The sequence below is a fragment of the Trichoplax adhaerens genome, genomic scaffold, assembly GCF_000150275.1.
Source record: "Trichoplax adhaerens TRIADscaffold_9 genomic scaffold, whole genome shotgun sequence".
Taxonomy (NCBI): domain Eukaryota; kingdom Metazoa; phylum Placozoa; class Uniplacotomia; order Trichoplacea; family Trichoplacidae; genus Trichoplax; species Trichoplax adhaerens.
The window spans coordinates 1,228,985-1,249,717 of record NW_002060951.1 but is presented as its reverse complement, the minus strand read 5'-3'; the positions used below and the strand labels follow the sequence as shown (position 1 = coordinate 1,249,717).

The window sequence follows — 20,733 nt, the reverse complement described above, 5'->3', positions numbered from 1 at the left end:
CTTGAAAAGAGGTTTTGCTAACCATCAACAAGTGGACTGTGCAATGTGTGTGCATAGGCCGCCATAGGTCCACTGGTTAACAGTCAACGATAGAGCTAACAGCCAGAAAACTACGATGATTCGATATTAAATGCCTTGAAAAGAGGTTTTGCTTACCATCAACAAGTGGACTGTGCAATATGTGTGCATAGGTCCACTGTATAACAGTCAACGATATGGCTAACAGCCAGAAAACTGCCATGATTGGATATTCATGAGGTATTCTTTGCAATTCAAACTCAAAATTGCAATATCATCATGAAGAGCAATCATTAGAGTAGAGTACTATTCAAAAAAAATATACCCCTTCAATCTGTATCCACTAGAGTTGGATGAAGTGGCTGGCATGATCATGTTGTCAAAATCCTTTTCACTGCCATAGACTCCTTCTAGAAGGGCTTCTTCTAGCACTGGTAGTCCATAGAAACGCAGCTTCCTACGCTGAACTGTCTTAGCGTTACTTTAAAATTAACCCTTGAAAATAACCGATGGAATTGCCAATCTAGTGCGTGTATAAAACGAATACGCAGGTATAGAAGTACATCTTGGTAAATGCAATCAATTCATGAATTATTAATAAAAAATTGTCTTTCGCCCATACTGGACAGACGGTGTACACTGTTGCAAAGTGTATAGTCGACGTTGCCTGCTTGCTATACTAAAGCTTCTAAGTCGATGCAATCATCAACAGTAGTACTGTACACGGTTGGCAAAGTGATCATTGCCAACGAATCACAAGAGAAGCATTTGCTATATTAGTCGTTGATGAACGCTGTACAGTAAGCTTAATAAGCAGAAAGTTTGAAGACTACATGATTGCTGTCAGTGCATTCTGCATTCTATTCAGGACTATCCATTATTTTCTTCGCCATGATGGCGGCACATCAAGTTATTGACAAATTATTGACGAATTTGACCAAACTAGGCTGTCCCATTGGGCAAAAATTACAACCTGCCAGTCTAGAATGGCTGTTTGAAGAAGATTCCATGCTATCTTTCCTTGCTTGGCTAGCCGATAGTGTCGATAATAACAATGTACTAAGTTCTGAAGAAAAAGATAGGTTAGTTCATTTGATACAACGGGAAAGGAACCCTTTCATCAGTAATACGTTGTATGTTTCAATATTCTGATGGATTATTATCATTTATTAATTGATGCTGTCGATAACAGATTACCCAATCATCAATCATTGAAACAAATCAGTAGCTCACTATCTAGTGCTACTCGTTTCAATTTGTAACTTCTTGGATGTCCTCTATTTTTTTCCCCCCAATTTTAGTTTAGATACGACATTGTTTCGATACATCGACTACTAACGTAGAGTAGTCCATGTTGGATTATGCAATAAGGAAGAATGGCGGCATTAAATCATATTAGCTAAACCAATATACATCTGTTGATTTATACTATAGATTTGAGAAACTTGTGACAGAAAAGGGAGAGAAAGTCTTAAGGGTAGGTTCACACAGTTCAATGCATACAGTTGCGGTTACATCGATTCGAGATGATGATTTTATTTTGAATGGAACGTAAGCGTAAAATCCACTGTTTGCAATACTCTATCAATCGACGAGCGTATATATACCCGTAGGGAAGAGATTTAGAAGCTGCATTACAAACTATTGACCAAACCGACCAAGAAACCCAAATAGACGAAAGCGAAGATCTTCTAAGGTTGGTTAACCGTATCTTATGTAGAAATGTTTCGATCATTATAATTAATGGAAATAACATTCTATGTCCAAGAATAATTTGTGACTTTGTACGTATGCGAACCTTCGTTTCGACCGTACTTCATAATAGTCCAATCCAGTGAACAGTGATATATCAATCCATTACTATAGTTCACTCAGTATATTGCGTCTTACGATACTATCTCTCTCTCTCTCCATGGATGCTATTCTAGGGCCGATTTACATGCATTACGTAAGGAAATTGCTACAGCGAAGGCATACAAGGCTAAAATTATCAATCACAGGAATGCTTTGAAGTAAGACTAGAAATGGAATTACCGGCCATGTCATAAACAAAATAAAAACGATCGTAGCCTTCGTAGAATGCAAATACGAGAATGCTTTGCTTTACATGGCATTTCTTGGATTCTACAATACAGTTCTATAGAACGATCTTACTATGCTGGCAATCATTGACTATAGCTTTAGAGATCTTATAATATCCGTTGGTTGCATTACTGTTATCTCGTTTTCAATTCTAGTATTCACCAAATTTCACTCTCCCATAAATTGGATCCCCTGGTAGACTTGAATAATTTGAAAAGGCAAGAAAATAACAACATAGCACAAGAAAATGAGGAAGCAAATAAAAAAGTAAATAATTTTCTTACTATCCAAAGTCAAACCAACTACCATGGATCTTCAATTCTTGATTACAATCTAACAATAGCGAGTACATACCGCTATCATAAACTAATTTCATCAGCAGTAAAAAATGAATAGCCTTGCATCTACATTATACGCGTATGTGTATTTTTTGTAGGTAAATAAGAGTCTACAGATGATTACGCAGAACGTTCGTTCGCTAGCGCAGTTATATGATGCAGGTAAGACTAAAGCTTGCAGTAACCAGTAAATAAGAAGTAGATTGTATACTGCCGTGAAGGCTTCTACGCGTATTTATCAATACCATGGCATGAATATCTTTGTAACTCGTTATTATAAATATTAATTTGGCTCTTTTTCTAGATAATCCGCCATTCCTTTATCAGCAATCTTTATCTGATTATCATGCAAGTACTGAAAAATTTTTAAGGACTCTAACTAATTTTATCAAAAAGCAATTTTTCGAGGTATAAGTGGGTTATCATCAACATCAAACATTGTGTCCTTTATAGTACTCTTAACCGTTATTGCATAGAATATATTTTGAACGATTCTATACGGGCTAATTAGCTCATGGATCACTACAAATTTCTTCTAGTGATCCGTAGCTAATCTTAAACTTTTCTGTTTGCTCAACATATAATAAAAAATCTGTCTAATTCGCGTATATTTTTAGGGTATTTCAGAGATTGTTGGCCCTGAAAATGAATCCTATTACCAGTTACTTGATATCAATAATCCATTGGAGGAATTATTAAGAGGTTAGCACATTAAAATAAAAAAGAAATAAATGAATCTCACTAGAATTTACATATTAAATTAAAAGTACGGTATAATCTTAAATTACTATTTATTGGCAAAATCTAGGAAAGTCTGAAGAACGGTATTCCCAGGAGCGTCAAGAGCTATCTAGATTACAACAAATGTAAGTCATTGATTGCAATTTAAATGTGTGTCCAGAATCATCAATGCAATACAATTAAACGTTTCTTATTGATCGCTTATTATAATCGCTTTTGCGTAGTATGACTCGAATCAAATGCTGTCAAGCCTATATTGTCCAGATTCTATTCATTTCAGTATTTACATCTTTAAATAACAATGTGGTAATAACTTTTCTATATCTCTTGAACCGTGGAACCTGTAATAAATGCATCGCTTCAAATTATGGATGTTACCTACTTCAGATATCCATTGAGCAAATTACAACAAATTAAGGCAAAGGCACGCTTAAGTGGTATTCAAAGCGCTATCAACTTTGCGAAAGTACAACTTGGATCACATGAGTTCCTCCTTCAGCGAAATGTAGTCTTTCTAAGGTAATGTAAGGCTCCTAAGACTTAGCATTCTAAATTGATAACAATAAAAACCAACAGTTACAAAATTCACTCATTCACGATCGTTTCATTTAATTTGGCACATAACAGGCAGTTGGAAAAGGAAAAGAGTGAGATCCTCCATCAGATTCGTGACGATATTAATACCATACAAAGTACATCCCTGAGCAATGCCCTAAAACGGGAAGCTCGCTTAATCGACACTCCAATATTACGAGGAGATTATGATCTCAAAATTGCGCGTCAGAACTACTTCACTTCCAAACAAGATGAGGTAGTTTAGTTTACACAATAGCTTGATTTTATTAACGGTTTTGGTATTTAAGAGTATATGGTAATCTATAACTTAAATATTAACCATTTGCAGGTGATAAACAAATTAATGTTTTTACGTTCATGTGAGCAATTTCTTTCAATGGCATTGGAAATAGAAGCAAAAAAACTCCGTGACTGCCATCGACTCTTACTTTCTGTTCATACATTGATTGACGAAGATACAAAAGTCACCAATGATAGAATTGTATCCACTTTCTACCTTTAATATGAAATGTATTCCTTGTAACCGATGATACAAGTATTAAGCTTAACTCATTAACATTCAGGAATTTTTAGCTAACATAGCTGGAATCACAATCAAATCCCCTCGTAATACCATCGATAACAGGGACCTCTTTTTTACAAGAATCTATAATGTCTTAAGTATGAGCAATCCCAAATTAATAAAACTAATTACAAGTGCAAGTAAACGAATTCTACATTCGTATAGCCAATTAAATTTGTCATCTTGTGATATAGATCCGTCCAATACCAAGCAGGAAGAGCCCAACGCCTTCATCACATACGCTTCGCTTGTTGATGCTGTAGGCAATTTAAATCGCCTCGTTTCTTCCTTTAGTGTTGCATTAACTTCATTCGAATCTCACAACGAAGAAAAATTGCGACGATGGTAGGCATGAATTTACAGTTATTCACTTTATCGTAATTATTTTGGAAATCTTATTATCAGTTAAATGCGAGATTGTAAAGAATTTGTAACGGTAGCTCTCGCAAGGAATAATACTCAGACTATTTTATATAATATTAACTAGCCTACTTAGTTGTACTAGCCTGGAAGATAAGATTTTCTCTGGAAATCGCACAACTAAAAATTTGCAGCTATCACCAAAGGTATGTATTATCGACCGCCTCTTGCTAAAGTTGCTTTCAATGCTAAGAATTGGGTACTATGCGAGAGAGCCCTTCACAAATGTAATACATTGTCACGATATTCTAGCAAATCTTAGATAATTTAACGGAAATTGAAGAATTATTATTGTCTCTCGAAAAAACTCTCAAAGAAATTATATCCGATTTTGACAAAAAGAAAAAGGTTAGATAAAGCTATATCTAGCAATCACACTAAAGGCTATCACGACTGATCGAAAAGTGAATAGTCAAATATAAAAATACGACAATTCAGAATATCAATGATTTTGGAAGAGCTTGTTAACGTGATATCGTATCTTTCATTCAACGTTGGTAAATTGATATTACCCGGCTTTTAAACTAAATCATTAAATTTCGATCTTAGGGTCCTATAGTACTGTATATAATGTATTGTAAGGGATTAAAATTTGTAGTATTGACAAAATATCAGAGAGTATCATCTTCCATTTTTCTATAGAGTTAATATTTTTCATCTCTGTTAATAGGTTTTACAAGCTGATCAATATGTTGCTTTTGAGCGACGAATATTTGTTTTATTTTTGACTGATTCCAATCAATTACAAAAGTACGTTGCCGAGCTGAAAGAACGGGTTGCTGCACAGAGGATCATTTAACGACTCTTGGTTGCCGTGCCGATGCCAATACAATCCTTTTTTATAATATTGTGTTTGCATGATTTCAATTTGTAAATACAATTTTGATAAACTATTGCCTCAATGGAATTCCATTTATTGTACTTACTATGGTATATAAGAATTTATTTACTTCCTTTGAAGATTAAGTATTGCTAACGCTTCTTTTTTACTAATTTTAATCCGTTCGTCTATATTGTTATATTTGGTGAAACTTGTTCACTGTTACATTGTATACTGCCGAAATTTGAGTCATATACCTTATCAAATATGACTTTGTACTTAGTAATATTAATTAGTACAAATCTGCATAACTTTTATTTTGATCAACTTTTATAATGACGTTAAATTACTTTTTTGGGTATTATATTGTACGTGTTCAATATAGCTTAAATGTATCTTTATGAATACCGACATGATATTGTGAGAAATCGAAAAGTCTATAACCTCAAATAGTAAGAATATTATACAGCATTTTACTAAGCTGGTAGAGTATAGAAAAATGTATTTTAATTCCACATCAGTCAACACGCTAAATTTACAGCCTTAACACTTGATATATCTGATAATGTAATATTTTAGAAATTGAATCTTCATTTGAGTTTAGAAAATGCGCGTTTTAGTGGTTGTTCGTGTTCGTATTTTCTATGGTCCGTATCTTCGAATAATTCCGATTGTACCAGTAGCGTCGCTGGAAGCGGAAGCTAATATACCATCACGATAGTCGATCTATAGGTAATAACGTTAAAACGATAAATGACTACAGAAAGAATAGCAAGGAATGACCAATTAATTTCATAAGCCCACAATGTGCAACCGTACATCAAGACCTAAATAACTAACTGCATGCCAAAACTATGACTTACATTAAAGTATGCGAAAGGTAACATCACCTAAATAACTATAAACTACTTATAGATTGAGTGCGCTTCGTAATTATGGCATGAAAGTACTAGAAACAGCATAAAGCTAGCAAAATTTCACTCCATATATAGCAACTGTACTCTACTATATACGTGTATATGACGTCAGACAATTCCATTAATCACAGTTACCTACCCTTGCTACTGCTGACTTGTGATGATCGAGAACTTTAATTACTTTTGGTGACTTTGAAGCTTCGCTGACCTACGATACGGAATAAAGATACTCGTCAAAAGACAATGCATAATAATCTCAGCTGTAAAACTACGCAACTAAACAACACATAACGATGCCTGCAGTAATATAGACCGTAGATTACGTACAATAAATTGATAATTAATTAGATTACTTATTTAAACTTAGAACTAATGAATACATTAGTGAATGTTCCTACCTTTATAGTACCATCAATGGAGCATGTAATCATGCAAGAAAGATCATGATGTATTCCCATTATGCCTTTACTATGAACTTCAGGTATAATCTGAAACAAAAATGATTGTTAGTAATTGATATCTGAATACAGAAAAAATCCTAATTATTAAAGATAATCTTTACATCCATTTCCGTAAACAATCCGTCTTTTGTGCTATAGATTTGAACATCATTTCGTATTCCTACTCTTAGTTGATCGTAGCCACAGTTAAGAGCAGTGACAGAAGACGTTGTCTATTAATGACAAGATATCACAGTAGAATTAAAGATTTCTAAATATACATATTAATACCAATACACTTATTATGCAAATACGTAAGGACGTCGTCACAGCATATTTCTGGTCAACGTAAATAGTGAACTAGATATACTGTACAACTATATAATTAAAATACAATAGATATAAATGTGATATACGGGGGAATCATTCAATAAGCAACGTGTGCGTTATTTCTAAAAAGATTGAAGCTTCCGTGATAAGTTGTGCAGTAGAATGTGATAAGCACGCTGATATCAAGGTGAAAACAAACCTAGAAGAAACAAAGAAAAATTTACCTTTAGTGTCTTTAGGATAGCATTAGCTCTGGTATCGTAAACGATCACAGTTTTATCTTCACTACCAGTTATAAGGTAGTCATCACAAAAGGTCATACATAAGGCTGCTCTTCTATGTCGATACAATTCATGACTGGTATTTCGATAATCAACTGTTTATGTAGGCAATTCCAATTTGTTAAAAATAAAGCATTACTTAAAATGAATTTAATATAATCAATGTTAAACAAAATCAAATCAAAATGACCTCGCAAGTCAAACATTCGAACAGCTGAATCATGACAGCCAGTGTATAAGACATTATCCTTAACTTGTAAGCGCAAGACAGCTGCTGGATGAACATCTCTATGAAGGGATATCGTTAAATTGATTAGAAAGAGAAAATTAGAGTGTTGATCATGTCAACTCATGATCTGATGTGATATACGAATACATACAGTAAAATAGTAAATTATAACATCCTTAGCTTGTTGACAGGTGTAAAAAGATATTTATTTATTATTTCGACGTTGATCAAGACAAGTAATACCTAATAGTATCGAGTAATTTTCCATTAGCATTTAAATCCCAAATCATAACATTATGATCCCAAGAGCCGGAATAAACAGTGTTGTTGCATTCTTCAAGTGTCCATACCCACCCCTGTTTGAGTAATGGAATAGTAAAGGACATTAACGCAAGATGAACGAGATTTGAATTGATGCTTTAAAGAAGAAAAAGATTAGAGTTTTGTATCAATTCTACTTACATTATGACCATCAAGCGAGCCTATATGATATTTAGAAGGATCTCCACGTAACTGTTGATCTAATGACCAGATATTGACTGACTTATCTCGAGAGCCAGAAAGACAATATTGACCATGATCGAAAATTCGAACGACATCGACTGCACCAATAGAGCCACGCAAGTAATCAATTGAAATAGGTTGATCTATACCTCTCCAAAATTTTCTATCTGTACACTTGTAGTAGATCACTTTATCTCTTCCATAATCGTCGATATCGTAATATTCATGATTGGATCCGATTTCAGGAAAGAGAAATTTCCAATTGTTTTCCACTGATAATAGTTCATAAAATCGCTTACAAAGTATTTTAACCGTTGAAATTAATGTTTTACACTCAACATAGGAGAAAATATGTAAGAGTATTTCTTCAGGTAGTAAATCCATCGTTGCTCTATATACTGAATTGCTTGTATGGTATATCAAATCGATGGATGAATACTACCTTCCTTGTAACATGGGCGTCGGAAGAAGGCAGGAAGACCAATAGTCCTAATACCATTCAACTTCTTCCGTGGCAAGGTGTCAGTAGAAGGATCTACCGGTCTTTTGCGTTCACTTAATGCCAATATTTTTATATTAATGTTAATGATAAGACTGTATCTGAATAACGCTATGGATGGAAAGGGTATTAAAGTTGTTTCCCGCCCGTTGTCTTATTTAAAAGTTGGGGCCTGCAAATTATAAATAATTAATTAAATTGTCCGATGGGATGGATGTTGTCAGAGTGGCGAAACGGAGTCGGAGCAGCCGATACGACGAGCTATGGATGCCTGACAGTGAGTGCATTTTACTGCAGTTGTCGCTTTCACTAGAGACACTATACTGTAGTGTGGATTCGCGTAGTACAGTACCATATACGCGTATGGTTGTATACAGTAATAGAGCAAAGACAGTATGGACAGTAGATCGTAAGCAGTACTTCTGTCATGCTATAGTGACATTATTTTTGCTAGTGATTTGTCTACTGGTATATTAGAAATGGTCGCCATCCCCAAGGTTATCGATTGTCCAACCAATTCTAGAATTTATATTTACGTACATAGATATTTATTTATAAAGCCAATCATACATTATGTAATACTTAAAAAAGAAATAAATATAATTATTAGTCGAAATTTGGGCCCGTGATACTTTGCGTCCTTCTTTACTGCGTATGTTTCAGTAATATCTATGATATATCTTATATACTGTACAGTATATTATGCATGTTTATTCACAAGATTGGGCGACCAGCTATTTTAGACAACGATTATAATTATATAATAAATCTTGTTTTTTTTTTCAATCCACATGGTAGTGTTTTGTGACTTTTAACAAAAAAATGAAATTGTTCTGCAGTACAAAAAGGATCAGTCTCTTCCAAAATACAGCAGTATGCAAGTATAAAGTAATAAGAACGCCACTTTTATGATAAAAAGATATTGTTAGAAAGTGATCCATCTAAAAATAATACAGACACGGCGCAGGGCTGGCCATTACGTGCCTTTATGATGAATCAGCTAGTGCTGGAAATAAATCCGCTGGACACATCTTAAGACCTAAACTTCTTGGCTGCGCTTACCATCCTTTGCACAAGTCTCTCGCATTAACAGTACAGTACATAATTATCGATATAAGGGTATAGATATAATCGCCTATATACTGTACAGTATATTATTATTAGCACAGTCAAGTATTCTTTCTCACTGTTCATACAAAATTTTTCAATCATAACGACCTCCAATAGGAAAAAGAAGAAAAATAGTTCTCTAGATCTGATTGCATGCTGCAGACTAACTAGCCTTCTCAATGAATCGTTAGCAGAAATGATGTCACTAGCATACGCCACCTACGAATAAGACCTTTTCCCTTACAAGACTAAAGCTGCTGTACACTGAGTGTACAGTGTACAGTGTACAGTACACTGTACTGTACTGTACCGTCCCGTACTGCTCTACCATTCTCATAAGCTTTCACCTCCAATCCGTTAAAAGGAAACGAAAGCCGAACGAGAACTGCGGCTAGATTCCAAGGCAACGAGTAGTCGAGCCAAAATTGGTCAAAACTGCTTGAAGAATGGCCGACAATCCACTCCTATCGATATTGGATCAAATTGAAAATTTAACCAGGTTTTTCGATGATAATTTTTCTAATGTCTTCATCCATCTTTACTCCTGTAAACCTTTTCATCGTAGAATAGCATTGAACAAGACACAGTATTCCACAGTCAAGTTTGCTACAGTCAGCGCAATTATAATTAGTTTACTACGGTGGAAAAATAAAATACAGTAGGCTGAAATTGCAATTTCCAATCACAAACTTATTGATAATGCTCCGATCTATAGGGAAACCTTAAGAAAGGTCAATGTCAATATCAGAGATACCAGTAATGCTAGCAAGGTATGTAATTGTTAACAATGGTGTCAATTTGAATCAATCATTCGATAAAGATTTCTTTAGTAAAAGAAATTGGCGATATCATCCGTAATAAGCAATAACTCTATAGTACGCTGTTATGATTCATTTCATCGATACTAATCGACTACAAGCTTGCACGATAGATTATTACTAGCTGAATTCATGAAATATTCTCTCTTTATATATATATGTACTATGTTAACCGTCAATTCCGTTGCATTAAATTGAAGGAAATTGACTTAATTGCCAACAAAGATGAGGAATTCAGGAAAGCGCTCGTTGATGGTGAGTTTTCCAGTCTCTTTTCAATGGATTTCATGGATATAGAATTCCACAATTTTATTATTACACTGTTTACAGGAACCACTATCTAAATTGTATATAGGACGAGTTAATATGCATGTATGTGCTTTAAACACCTTGCTAACTACGATACAACGCATCAGAAATCTTAAAGTGATTTCATAGATTCGTTTTGCACTTGATGCGTATTCCAGTCTGCAAGTACTACGGTAGAACTGTCGAGATTGCAATCTACTATTGGTATTGTTAGATAGTAATAGTATAAGCTGATTGGATTGCTCTCTTAGAAACACCAAAGGCCGTGGCAAGTACAAACAGACGATACTGCCAGTCGTTCTGCAATTTACGCTTATTCTAGTTTATCTACACAGATTAGAATGTATATAATATATATACTGTAGAATAATGTAGAATTATTGAATGTCTAGTAGATCGTATTGCAGCAGATCACTACTCAAACATAAAAGCAATCAATGAGTTAACTTAACTTAATCATAGTGTACATTGCTACAAAGAGCTTCTCAACCTATATCTAAGCTTAGAATAGTTGAAAAATCTTTATTTACTTTTCCATTATCTGGCATCGACTTGATATAGTCTACAGTACTGTAGAAGCGGCTGACAAATATTTAATAATCATATACTTATAGAAAGGAAGGAGCATTTGGGATGTCAATTTCTATTTATATCAGAACTAAAGCCATGTATCTATATCTCGTAATTCAGTGACTGCATATGCTACGAATAATTACCCACTGTAGTTTATTTTACATTATTATATGGTATAGGTTATATTACAAGAACTAACTCGTATGCTAAATTAGTAAGAGAACACAAATTGTTAACCATCTATATCAGTAATTGCTAAGATATTAATTATTCAATAATCCTTTAGCTCAAGGTAAAATTGAAGTGTATAATAAAATTAGAAAATGCAACGAAGCCGTAGTTCAACAAGATCGCGTTATTGTTCAACTTATGGACAAATTAAAGCAAGCAGAAAGTAGTCTGGTACGAATTTGTAATCTTGTTATTATGAAAGAAACGTAGTAGCTCATTAACCGTTACACATTATTTTAGAGCGATAATGTTGATTTTTTTAAATTTAACGTGGAGATTCCTATAACATTCTATTATATCAGATGTCCGCTATAGAAAACGCAAAAGAAGTCTTACCTTGTGAAGAGAGTCGTACGTTAAAAACTAATTCTTCGTAAAAATTTGTACTTTCTTGTAACACAAGTGATATTAATTACTAATACAACATTACAGGCTCCGTAAATTCCGAAGATTTAATCAAGTATGCATATGAAATTAGTAGTAATCACGCCGTTTGCGCCCCAACAAATTGGCAACAAGGTAATACGAAGCAGAATTGTGATACCAAGTTTTGAAATTACCTATTGTTTAAATAATTTTTCATACCTAAAATAAAATCTACCAGGAGATTCAAGACGTCCGTACCCAATTGATATCGAGATGAGAGCAGGAATTTTGGGAAAGCTTACTGAATACAATGTTAATGGCGATAATGCTATTGATGTAGATTACGGTATATTGACAAAACTTTGAATATTTCCTTGATTTATCAAATTATATTTCTGGGTATGATGCTGTCTTTTGACTATTAAGTATACAACCTTTTATTTACTTATTTTTAGGCATTTCAAACAGTAATAAAAATAGTGAAGCCGTAGACGATAGCAATAAGCAAAATGTAAGCAACGTACATTTGCTTTCCTATATAGCATACTATACATCACTGTCAGTATCTTAATTGTTATTCGTGCAATACTCTTTAATTTTATTATATTCCCAGGAGATAATTAATTCTCAAAATTAGTCGATAAATAATGTAGATTACAATTTTTTTACCGGTAAATCTAACCGGATCAATATCTACAACTCAAATGGTATAGGAAAATTTAAGCGATCAACCGAGCGAAAGTGATAACGAAGTAGAAAACCTTGAAAATGACCAAGGAATTAATAATAATATTGGCATGATGTCTACTGATAGCTCCAGCGATTCATAACCTCTTAAAACCGTACTTTGTATTTCAATCTAAGATTATGACAGTATATATCATAATACTGCTGATGTACTATATAATTTTTATTATTACCCGAAAATTGATTTCGTAATGCATTCTCCAACACCAATCAAGATCAAACTTTGTAGCAAAGATGTTTACTTTATTCACTTATATTAAGTGTGAGAGTAGCTGTTTTAGCATCTATGAATTACCGTACGTGATGATTAAACATACAGTTTTACTGTACAGTGTTATAAAATATTCACCATTTTTCTGTGATGTTACTGTACATCCCCATATAGCATCTCTGATTGCTGATACATTCTTTACAATATTATTCTCACATGGCAATATTGTAATTAATTATAGTGCCATATACATGATGAGAACATTAATATTAACTTTTACAATTCGTTTCTAAAATATTTGATTATATTGTATTTATACAATATCTTACTGCGTAATGTTAAAGCATTATCCAGTCTCACTATTATTTACAGTTAAATTTCGCTTTCTCGTTTTGTAGAATATTGTATTAATACACGGCAATAAATTCACCGAAATGCAAATAAATGCAACAGTTTACCCTACAACAAATTTTAAATTAATACTTAAAATAGTATACTTCCATAAAAAGCGAAGCAAAAACTGTGAAAATTCTCTAAGAGTATAATTATAATAGGAACCATCCTCCGGTGTTATAGATAGATAGTGAAGAAATTATAGATTATATAGTACATGACAATTTCGAATCTTCTGATAATAAAGTAATTAACAACAAATGCTGTTGTTGATAGCATTGGCAATACAAACAATACTATCTCTGCCCATGTGTTGACGATCGCTCAGTAGTTGAGCCTTCATTTGCATTTCGCATGTCATTCATAGTGTTAAGTGTACCTAATCGGTCTAACAAAGCGAGATTGCCGTGGACATTTCCTGGCACTTCAGCCATAATACGTACTTGCAGAATAACAGCAGGTAACTCATAATGATGGAAAAAGTAGATCATGGAATGCTGCAAACATTGGATAAGATTTAATACCTCTAGTTAAACGAGTTCAATGACTAGTAAAGCAGTTTTTATCTACAAATGATGAACATATACTTCAACGTTTACATCTACGCGTTGATCACCTAACCTGTATGAAAAGCCACGATGAAAGCAAAGCGAGACCGCTATACTGCCCATTAAATCGATAATGATAAGCGTAAAACAGGTAAAGGTAGACGTAGAAAAATCTATGATAAACAAATACAGCATTAACGCTCGTGACATTTATAGTTTCTTTATACCATAAGTTTAATAGCAAGAAAAGGTACAGTAAATTCCTTCATAAAAGCAATTACTTGATTCTACATTGCGAATAAACTAAGCTGTCTCTAAGCAATTTTCCTTCATTTGTGCTACAGGAAATTATATTGGATTACCGAAGCCAAAATTTTCGAGTTGTTCTAGTATGAGAGAATAGTGCATCATACTGGTCTGCTACCCAAACGATCAGAATCACATAAAAGCTAGTGACAGCATCGTGAAAAAACTCCGACATAATAGCTTCAACACCTATTGTAAAATGCAATAACAATTAAGTTTTAGTTAAAACTTTCCATCTCAATAATATACACAATAATAAGTAAAATGAAGAGCAACGTTACTAACCAACTAAAGCAAGGATGACTGTCAACAAAGGTGCAACTGGTAGCACGACAAACGAATTTAATTCCATAACTTGGAGCAATTGCACTGTTGAAAAGCCCAATTTTTCGTATAAATTAGAAATAGTAAAAGCGTACCGTAATACAACAGTACATTTAGTTTAAGCATCCACATACATGGTCATTGCACTAATAAAATATTACTGTAAGGAGTATCAATCAATTTTTACCGATAAATAAGAAGATAAAATGATGAGAAAATCTTAACAGCATAGCAATGGACATAGTCTAAAAATTAAAATTTCAGAAAACATCAATTGGTCAATAACGCAGTTGTCGCATAAGTATGGCATTATTATATATATAATTGTGAGTAAATCAACTGTACAAATTAAACAGGCTTACAAATGTTAACATTAAAAGCAACGAAACCAAATAGGAACTTCTTGCCATCCATACACTAATAAATCGGAAGTGTTCCCCACTTTTTAAATTATGCAGATAACCTTAATAATGGAGTAAAAACTAAACGTAAGACATTCAACTTGTCTATTATCTCTTTTGAAGAATAAAGTGGGACAACAATCAATGTTTAATAAATGAACTATATAAAATGCGAATATAATAATAACAGATGTCATATCATTTAAAGATCATTTAAAGATCATTTAAAGATACGCATACGAATATAACTGATTAATAACCTTTATTTCCATGTTCTTCCGCTAAGCTTTTAAAACTGGACATTAAAATGTCATCGTACCCTAGAAATTCTTCCACCATAAGTCTTTCCACTATATTCTTACCAAAACAAGGGTGAGTATTATCTATGCAATTTATTACAATATCGAATTATTAGTATGGCTTCAATATTTCATACGTTTACAGAAAAATTAATCATATATCAGGTGATATGCATTTCTTACAATTACTATATTGATTGATTGATAAAAATTAGTAAAAACTAAAACAGAATTGCTAATACCCACTACAAATGATGATGCAAAGATGTAATAGATTATTACCGACATACATAAATAAAATTGATTGAAACATCAATTGTACGCGAGATGAATTACAACGAAATTCTATTCTATTCTCATAAACATACTTAAACTCAGGGTTGTGACGGTAATATTGTATCGACGGCGTGTTTCATTAGATAATTTAAGAAAGCCATATTCCAATGCGTATTCCATAACTGAAGTAAAATTTTGTTCTAAAAAAAGTGAAAATAATAGCACTTTAATATTGACGCAAACTATAATGTAACGCGAAGGCGGTTGCACTAGTTCAGTTATAAGCCCTCCTACCGCATACCAGCTTCAGTTAATAAAGTGTTTAATAGTGTAATTTTAATGCATCAACTGCGTTAAAATAAAGTACACTTTCGATTACACTGACATAACAGACTACAATAACGCACCAGTTATATTATTCTTTAATTCAGTATCCAGGATGTATTTATACATGTCATGCTTTCTCATCGGTCCAAAATATGCCAAAGATGAAGGTAATAACTTATTCGAGTGCAGAATATCCAATGTTTTATTTGGATGAAATGTGTTGGGATCGAGCAACTCTTGATGTGTACGATTATCTATGGACAATTCGACTCGCAAAATTCCATCTTTAGCCCAAGAGTTTTGTAAATCGCCTAAGCATTCCATCGATTTACTCGAAAAGGCAACGTGTACGTAGATCAAAACAAATAAGACAAAGATAGCCTAACAAGATAACGTAAAATTATCCATATCAATATCGAGCATCAATTGCATTAATAGGAAAAAGTAGAATGCATAGTATAACCAACGAATGATTACGAACAGAAGTTTATCTTAATTTTAGTTTGTGACGAATAATATCATTATTATTGGAGTTTCAATATCATATAACCATTAACAAAGATTTTACGCTATCCTATACGTACGTTACCTCCAAAATTTCAATCGTTCTATATAAATAGTGCAAAAGTCGTCATTAATCACACTTATTGTCGCGATAATTCACTAGTCTACATCGTACGTCTGCTTGCCTAACTCACTGATAAATTAAAAGCTTTGCTTTCGACTAAAGAGTTACAGATATAGTATTAAACAGTGGTATAAGATTGTCCCAAAATGGCGTAGGAGTATTTGGAATTTTGGGTATCGTTGTTCCAGAGCAGCCATAAGGAGAGTACCATAGTAGAAGCTTATCTTCATTATCTATTGAGATCCACAATGGATATCAGATACTGCTATTTATTTCGCCCCTTCATAAGATTTGCATTTTACTCGTTTTGCATTCAACTCTTAGACGATTTTACCACTTTTTGCTAGACTATATAATTTATTTGTATTCATGCTACTATACTATTGCAATTGTATACTCATCTAATTATAATCATACTGTCTAGTGTGTGATCCTTAAGATTAGTCTGCAGCCCATACTTGACTGTGTGAGGAAAAGTGATGTTCTGAATTTTTATTACCTCGTCAACAGACATAAATTCATAAATGAATAAATAGTAACTAGGACGCAGTAATCATGACGAACAACATTAGAGAGAACAGTATTGGCTCTATTTTATCCCAATTGTGAATGTCAGATTAACTATCATGTACAAAAGTGGAGCAAAAATGCAGCAGGTACAATTAATATCTAGACCTGACTAATATCATCCTAGCAGCATCCAGTACTATGTTATGAATATTATTATGAATAGCAGCTGTCCGTGCGTCTGTATAGGACTTGTACCGGTACTATACATTGGGACTGTATATCCTGTACTGTCGAATGACTAGTCTACTGTTGGCACAGTTGATACTCAATCAAGCAATAGAACAAGTTGATCCAACATCAAACAGTCCTACTGTCATGGATGATGTATGAAAATAATGCAAACTAATCCAAACAGTCCAAACTACGAACTGGTTTAAATTTCAAAATTACTAGAAATGGAAAACAGATTAACGATGTGCCTTTCCAAGTCAAGCTTAATAAACATTAATTTATCTCTTTTAGGGGTTATTATGTGGTAGTATTACCGGCGACTCTCTAATTACGACAAAAGTTGATTTTCAATCCAAAAGTTTACAAACCGTATGGTAGTACCATAGCCATAGTGATTGTCAACTCGATATCAAATAGGACAGTTTTCCATTGCTGATATTACCCATTGGTACTGTAGGTTTTACTCTTACAATAATGCATCCAGTATTACATGACCTACAAGAAAATTCTATTAATCTGTTTGACGTTATATAGGATCAAAATTAGTGGTAATGCTGTAGGTACTGTTGTTAAGCTTTATCCATATACTGTACGCGTATGTTTGTACATTTCAATACCATCAACTCAATACTGAGAAGGTTTAGGAAGAATTTAATCTTAAGAATGCCAATTGATCATTCTATTTAGTCGAAAGAAAATACAGTAAAATAGTCATTGAAACTATACTCTCAAGATTGGCACTGTATCATAGCTAATAGTCCAGTAAAGCTTTTGACATGGAATACATATCATATATACCGCCAGTTATTCGACTAGTCATTGGCCGTAGTAGTAGTAATCATCAAAAATGGATACACTGTAGCTATTGACTGAGCTTTTGGCTAATTTGGATTGAGAAAACTTTTCAGATTCGATTAAAGAGTAGAAAATTGGGGCATGTTGTATAACTTTTACTAGATATAATGTAATAAGAGAGGAGTTGGGATATCCTGGTACAGTAGTATAACAACTGGCTAGTCCCAGGTGAACAACTGCATAACGAGGAGTGGAGTTCAACATCAGTATCAATCTAACGTAGTACTATCGACGTTGTCTACGAGCTCTATGTATCGTAGTTTTTCACGGGTCATCGTGGTAGTCATGATGAGGCTAATGTATTTGCTTATCCATTGCAATCTATCGATGTGGATAATGAAGTCGATCCCAATTCCAATTTTGAACAGCTTGATAACTCATAACAAACTCCATTTCATCTCTGACATTCATTTATGGATGACGATCAGGATACCAAGCTTGTTGTAGCATCCCGTACTACCAAAGTATCTACCGACTGTAAATTGATACTAGAGTATATCAACACCACGTATCGTACAGGTACCGTAACAGCGACAGTTTGATGCACAACAATCCATATAGACAGTACAGTATATTATTATTTATCATCAGTATCATGGAGCAAAGGTAGCACTTTGGAAAACGAATTGGTTACAATATTGAACCATACAAACCTTCATTAACACAAACAGCTCAAGAAATTTCCTGAATTTTGCTGGAACATATCTTGCATACGAGATTGATAGTCGAAAAAACAGCGCATAAAATAATCTCTCACGAATTTCTGACAGCGGATTCGCTGGGTGTTGGAACCCGACCTGCCCTTCCATAGGTAGTTTTCTGCATCTGCAACTTGCCAATTGACCAAGTGACTATTATTCAACATGCAGTGCATTGTACTGTACACTGTCACGTCCAGTACTGTACTCGACGTTAATACAAATGCAAAAACTACTTTATACTGTAGAGTCTATTGCAAAAATAATGTCACCCTTCAGTTTGTACTGTACTGTCGATGTAAGGTACTGTAAATACTGTACTGTACCGTACTGAGTCTCAGACTCCAGTACGGTACTGTACTGCACGTTAATACAAATGCAAAAAATACTTTATACTGTAGAGTTTATTGCAAAAATAATGTCACCCTACAATTTGTACTGTACTCTAGATGTACAGTACTGTACTGCACATCAATACAAATGCAAAAAATACTTTATACTGTCGAGTTTATTGCAAAAATAATGTCACCCTAGAATTTGTACTGTACTCTAGATGTACAGTACTGTACTGCACATCAATACAAATGCAAAAAATACTTTATACTGTCGAGTTTATTGCAAAAATAATGTCACCCTGCAATTTGTACTGTACTGTACTGTACTTATTGCACGTCAATACAAATGCAAAAAAATACTTTATACTGTAGAGTCTGTTGTAAAAATAATGTCACCGTGCAGTTTGTACTGTACTGTAGATGTAAGGTAGTGTAAATACTGTACTGTACTGGACGTTAATACAAATGCAAAAAATACTTTATACTATAGAGTCTGTTGCAAAAATAATGTCACCCTACAATTTGTACTGTACTGTACTGTACTGTAGATGTAAGGTACTGTACTGTTCTGTACTGTACTGTAGATGTAAGGTACTGTACTGTAAATACTGTGGTGTACAGTACAGTACTGTAACTCCCCTCGGGTGGACGGACTTTCCATACCAGATAAGGCAGAAAATGGGGAAAAATAGTGACTTAGCGTATCTATTTTCGAAAATCACTCGTATTCATTTGGATAACATTCATGATCTAAATTGACTGCTTCTAAGCAGAATTGAGTAACAGGCAATGGAATGCAATGGAATATTACTTAAAATCGAGAAAAAATTAGTCCATTCACAATCGACTGTCTGCATACTAAAGTACTGTCATAATAAGTGTTGAACACAATTGATTGACCAAAGTAGGCCAGGTGTCTGTCCGTCCAGAACTGTACTATAGATATCATAATACTGTAGATAGCAAATCCTAAAAATTGATTCTGAACAGAAAACAATTTCTCTTCAGAATAAATAGTCGCTTAACTCTGCATCAGCTCGACATTTTGTACTGTGTAACCTTTTGGTATAGAGAGTTAGATACCGCAATCAGTACAATCTTGATCTTTATGCTTCCTTCCTGAAAATATGTTACCTATGGCCATTCACTTCTTACTTTAAACGCTTCACTGCATAGAGAAGAGCGAAATGGATTCTAGATAGAAAAATTGCAACACTTTCTTCTTGATTATCCTTCTTATTTTTTTGGCTTAATATTTCAATCACCCCCCCCCCGTTGGATAGTACAATTGAAGTAAAATATCTCATTTACTTATTTAAAAATGAAACTAATCATATTCTGTTGCAAGTCATCGCATAGTAATGAACGCTGAGCAGAGAATTTCACCATTGAATCCATTCATCCGAATTTGCAATGGACTATAACACGGTACCACCTCGACGTCATGATGCGATGTAGTTGATAACGGAAACCTGTTATG

The 20,733-nt window shown here is 33.8% G+C and overlaps 4 protein-coding genes across 4 annotated transcripts; 2 read left to right on the top strand and 2 right to left on the bottom strand.

Annotated features, from left to right (window-relative positions):
- Window positions 1-912: 912 nt before the first annotated feature.
- Window positions 913-5,536, top strand: TRIADDRAFT_58908 (uncharacterized protein; the record flags this gene model as incomplete). The annotated part of the gene is made up of 16 exons (XM_002115067.1): window positions 913-1,100; window positions 1,453-1,495; window positions 1,632-1,714; window positions 1,947-2,030; window positions 2,256-2,367; window positions 2,537-2,600; window positions 2,743-2,846; window positions 3,056-3,140; window positions 3,247-3,304; window positions 3,567-3,698; window positions 3,807-3,990; window positions 4,084-4,114; window positions 4,512-4,662; window positions 4,805-4,883; window positions 4,990-5,085; window positions 5,408-5,536. 16 exons carry the CDS (start codon window positions 913-915, stop codon window positions 5,534-5,536), a joined length of 1,623 nt encoding a protein of 540 aa, XP_002115103.1.
- A 663-nt stretch (window positions 5,537-6,199) lies between these two features.
- TRIADDRAFT_58907 (uncharacterized protein) lies at window positions 6,200-8,642 on the bottom strand (the record flags this gene model as incomplete). Its single annotated transcript, XM_002114879.1, has 8 exons — window positions 6,200-6,283; window positions 6,614-6,682; window positions 6,873-6,962; window positions 7,037-7,147; window positions 7,469-7,620; window positions 7,716-7,813; window positions 7,998-8,110; window positions 8,217-8,642. The coding sequence occupies 8 exons, from the start codon at window positions 8,640-8,642 to the stop codon at window positions 6,200-6,202; spliced, it is 1,143 nt and encodes a 380-aa protein (XP_002114915.1).
- A 1,671-nt stretch (window positions 8,643-10,313) lies between these two features.
- TRIADDRAFT_58906 (uncharacterized protein) lies at window positions 10,314-12,994 on the top strand (the record flags this gene model as incomplete). The annotated part of the gene is made up of 9 exons (XM_002115066.1): window positions 10,314-10,366; window positions 10,583-10,637; window positions 10,886-10,940; window positions 11,854-11,969; window positions 12,101-12,149; window positions 12,231-12,317; window positions 12,403-12,510; window positions 12,620-12,675; window positions 12,878-12,994. 9 exons carry the CDS (start codon window positions 10,314-10,316, stop codon window positions 12,992-12,994), a joined length of 696 nt encoding a protein of 231 aa, XP_002115102.1.
- An 817-nt stretch (window positions 12,995-13,811) lies between these two features.
- Window positions 13,812-19,032, bottom strand: TRIADDRAFT_28950 (uncharacterized protein; the record flags this gene model as incomplete). The annotated part of the gene is made up of 10 exons (XM_002114878.1): window positions 13,812-14,012; window positions 14,137-14,236; window positions 14,426-14,558; window positions 14,655-14,738; window positions 14,881-14,938; window positions 15,056-15,156; window positions 15,355-15,477; window positions 15,762-15,869; window positions 16,077-16,377; window positions 18,874-19,032. Coding segments are annotated over 10 exons (1,368 nt in total), but the record flags the coding sequence as incomplete, so codon positions are not given.
- Window positions 19,033-20,733: the final 1,701 nt, after the last annotated feature.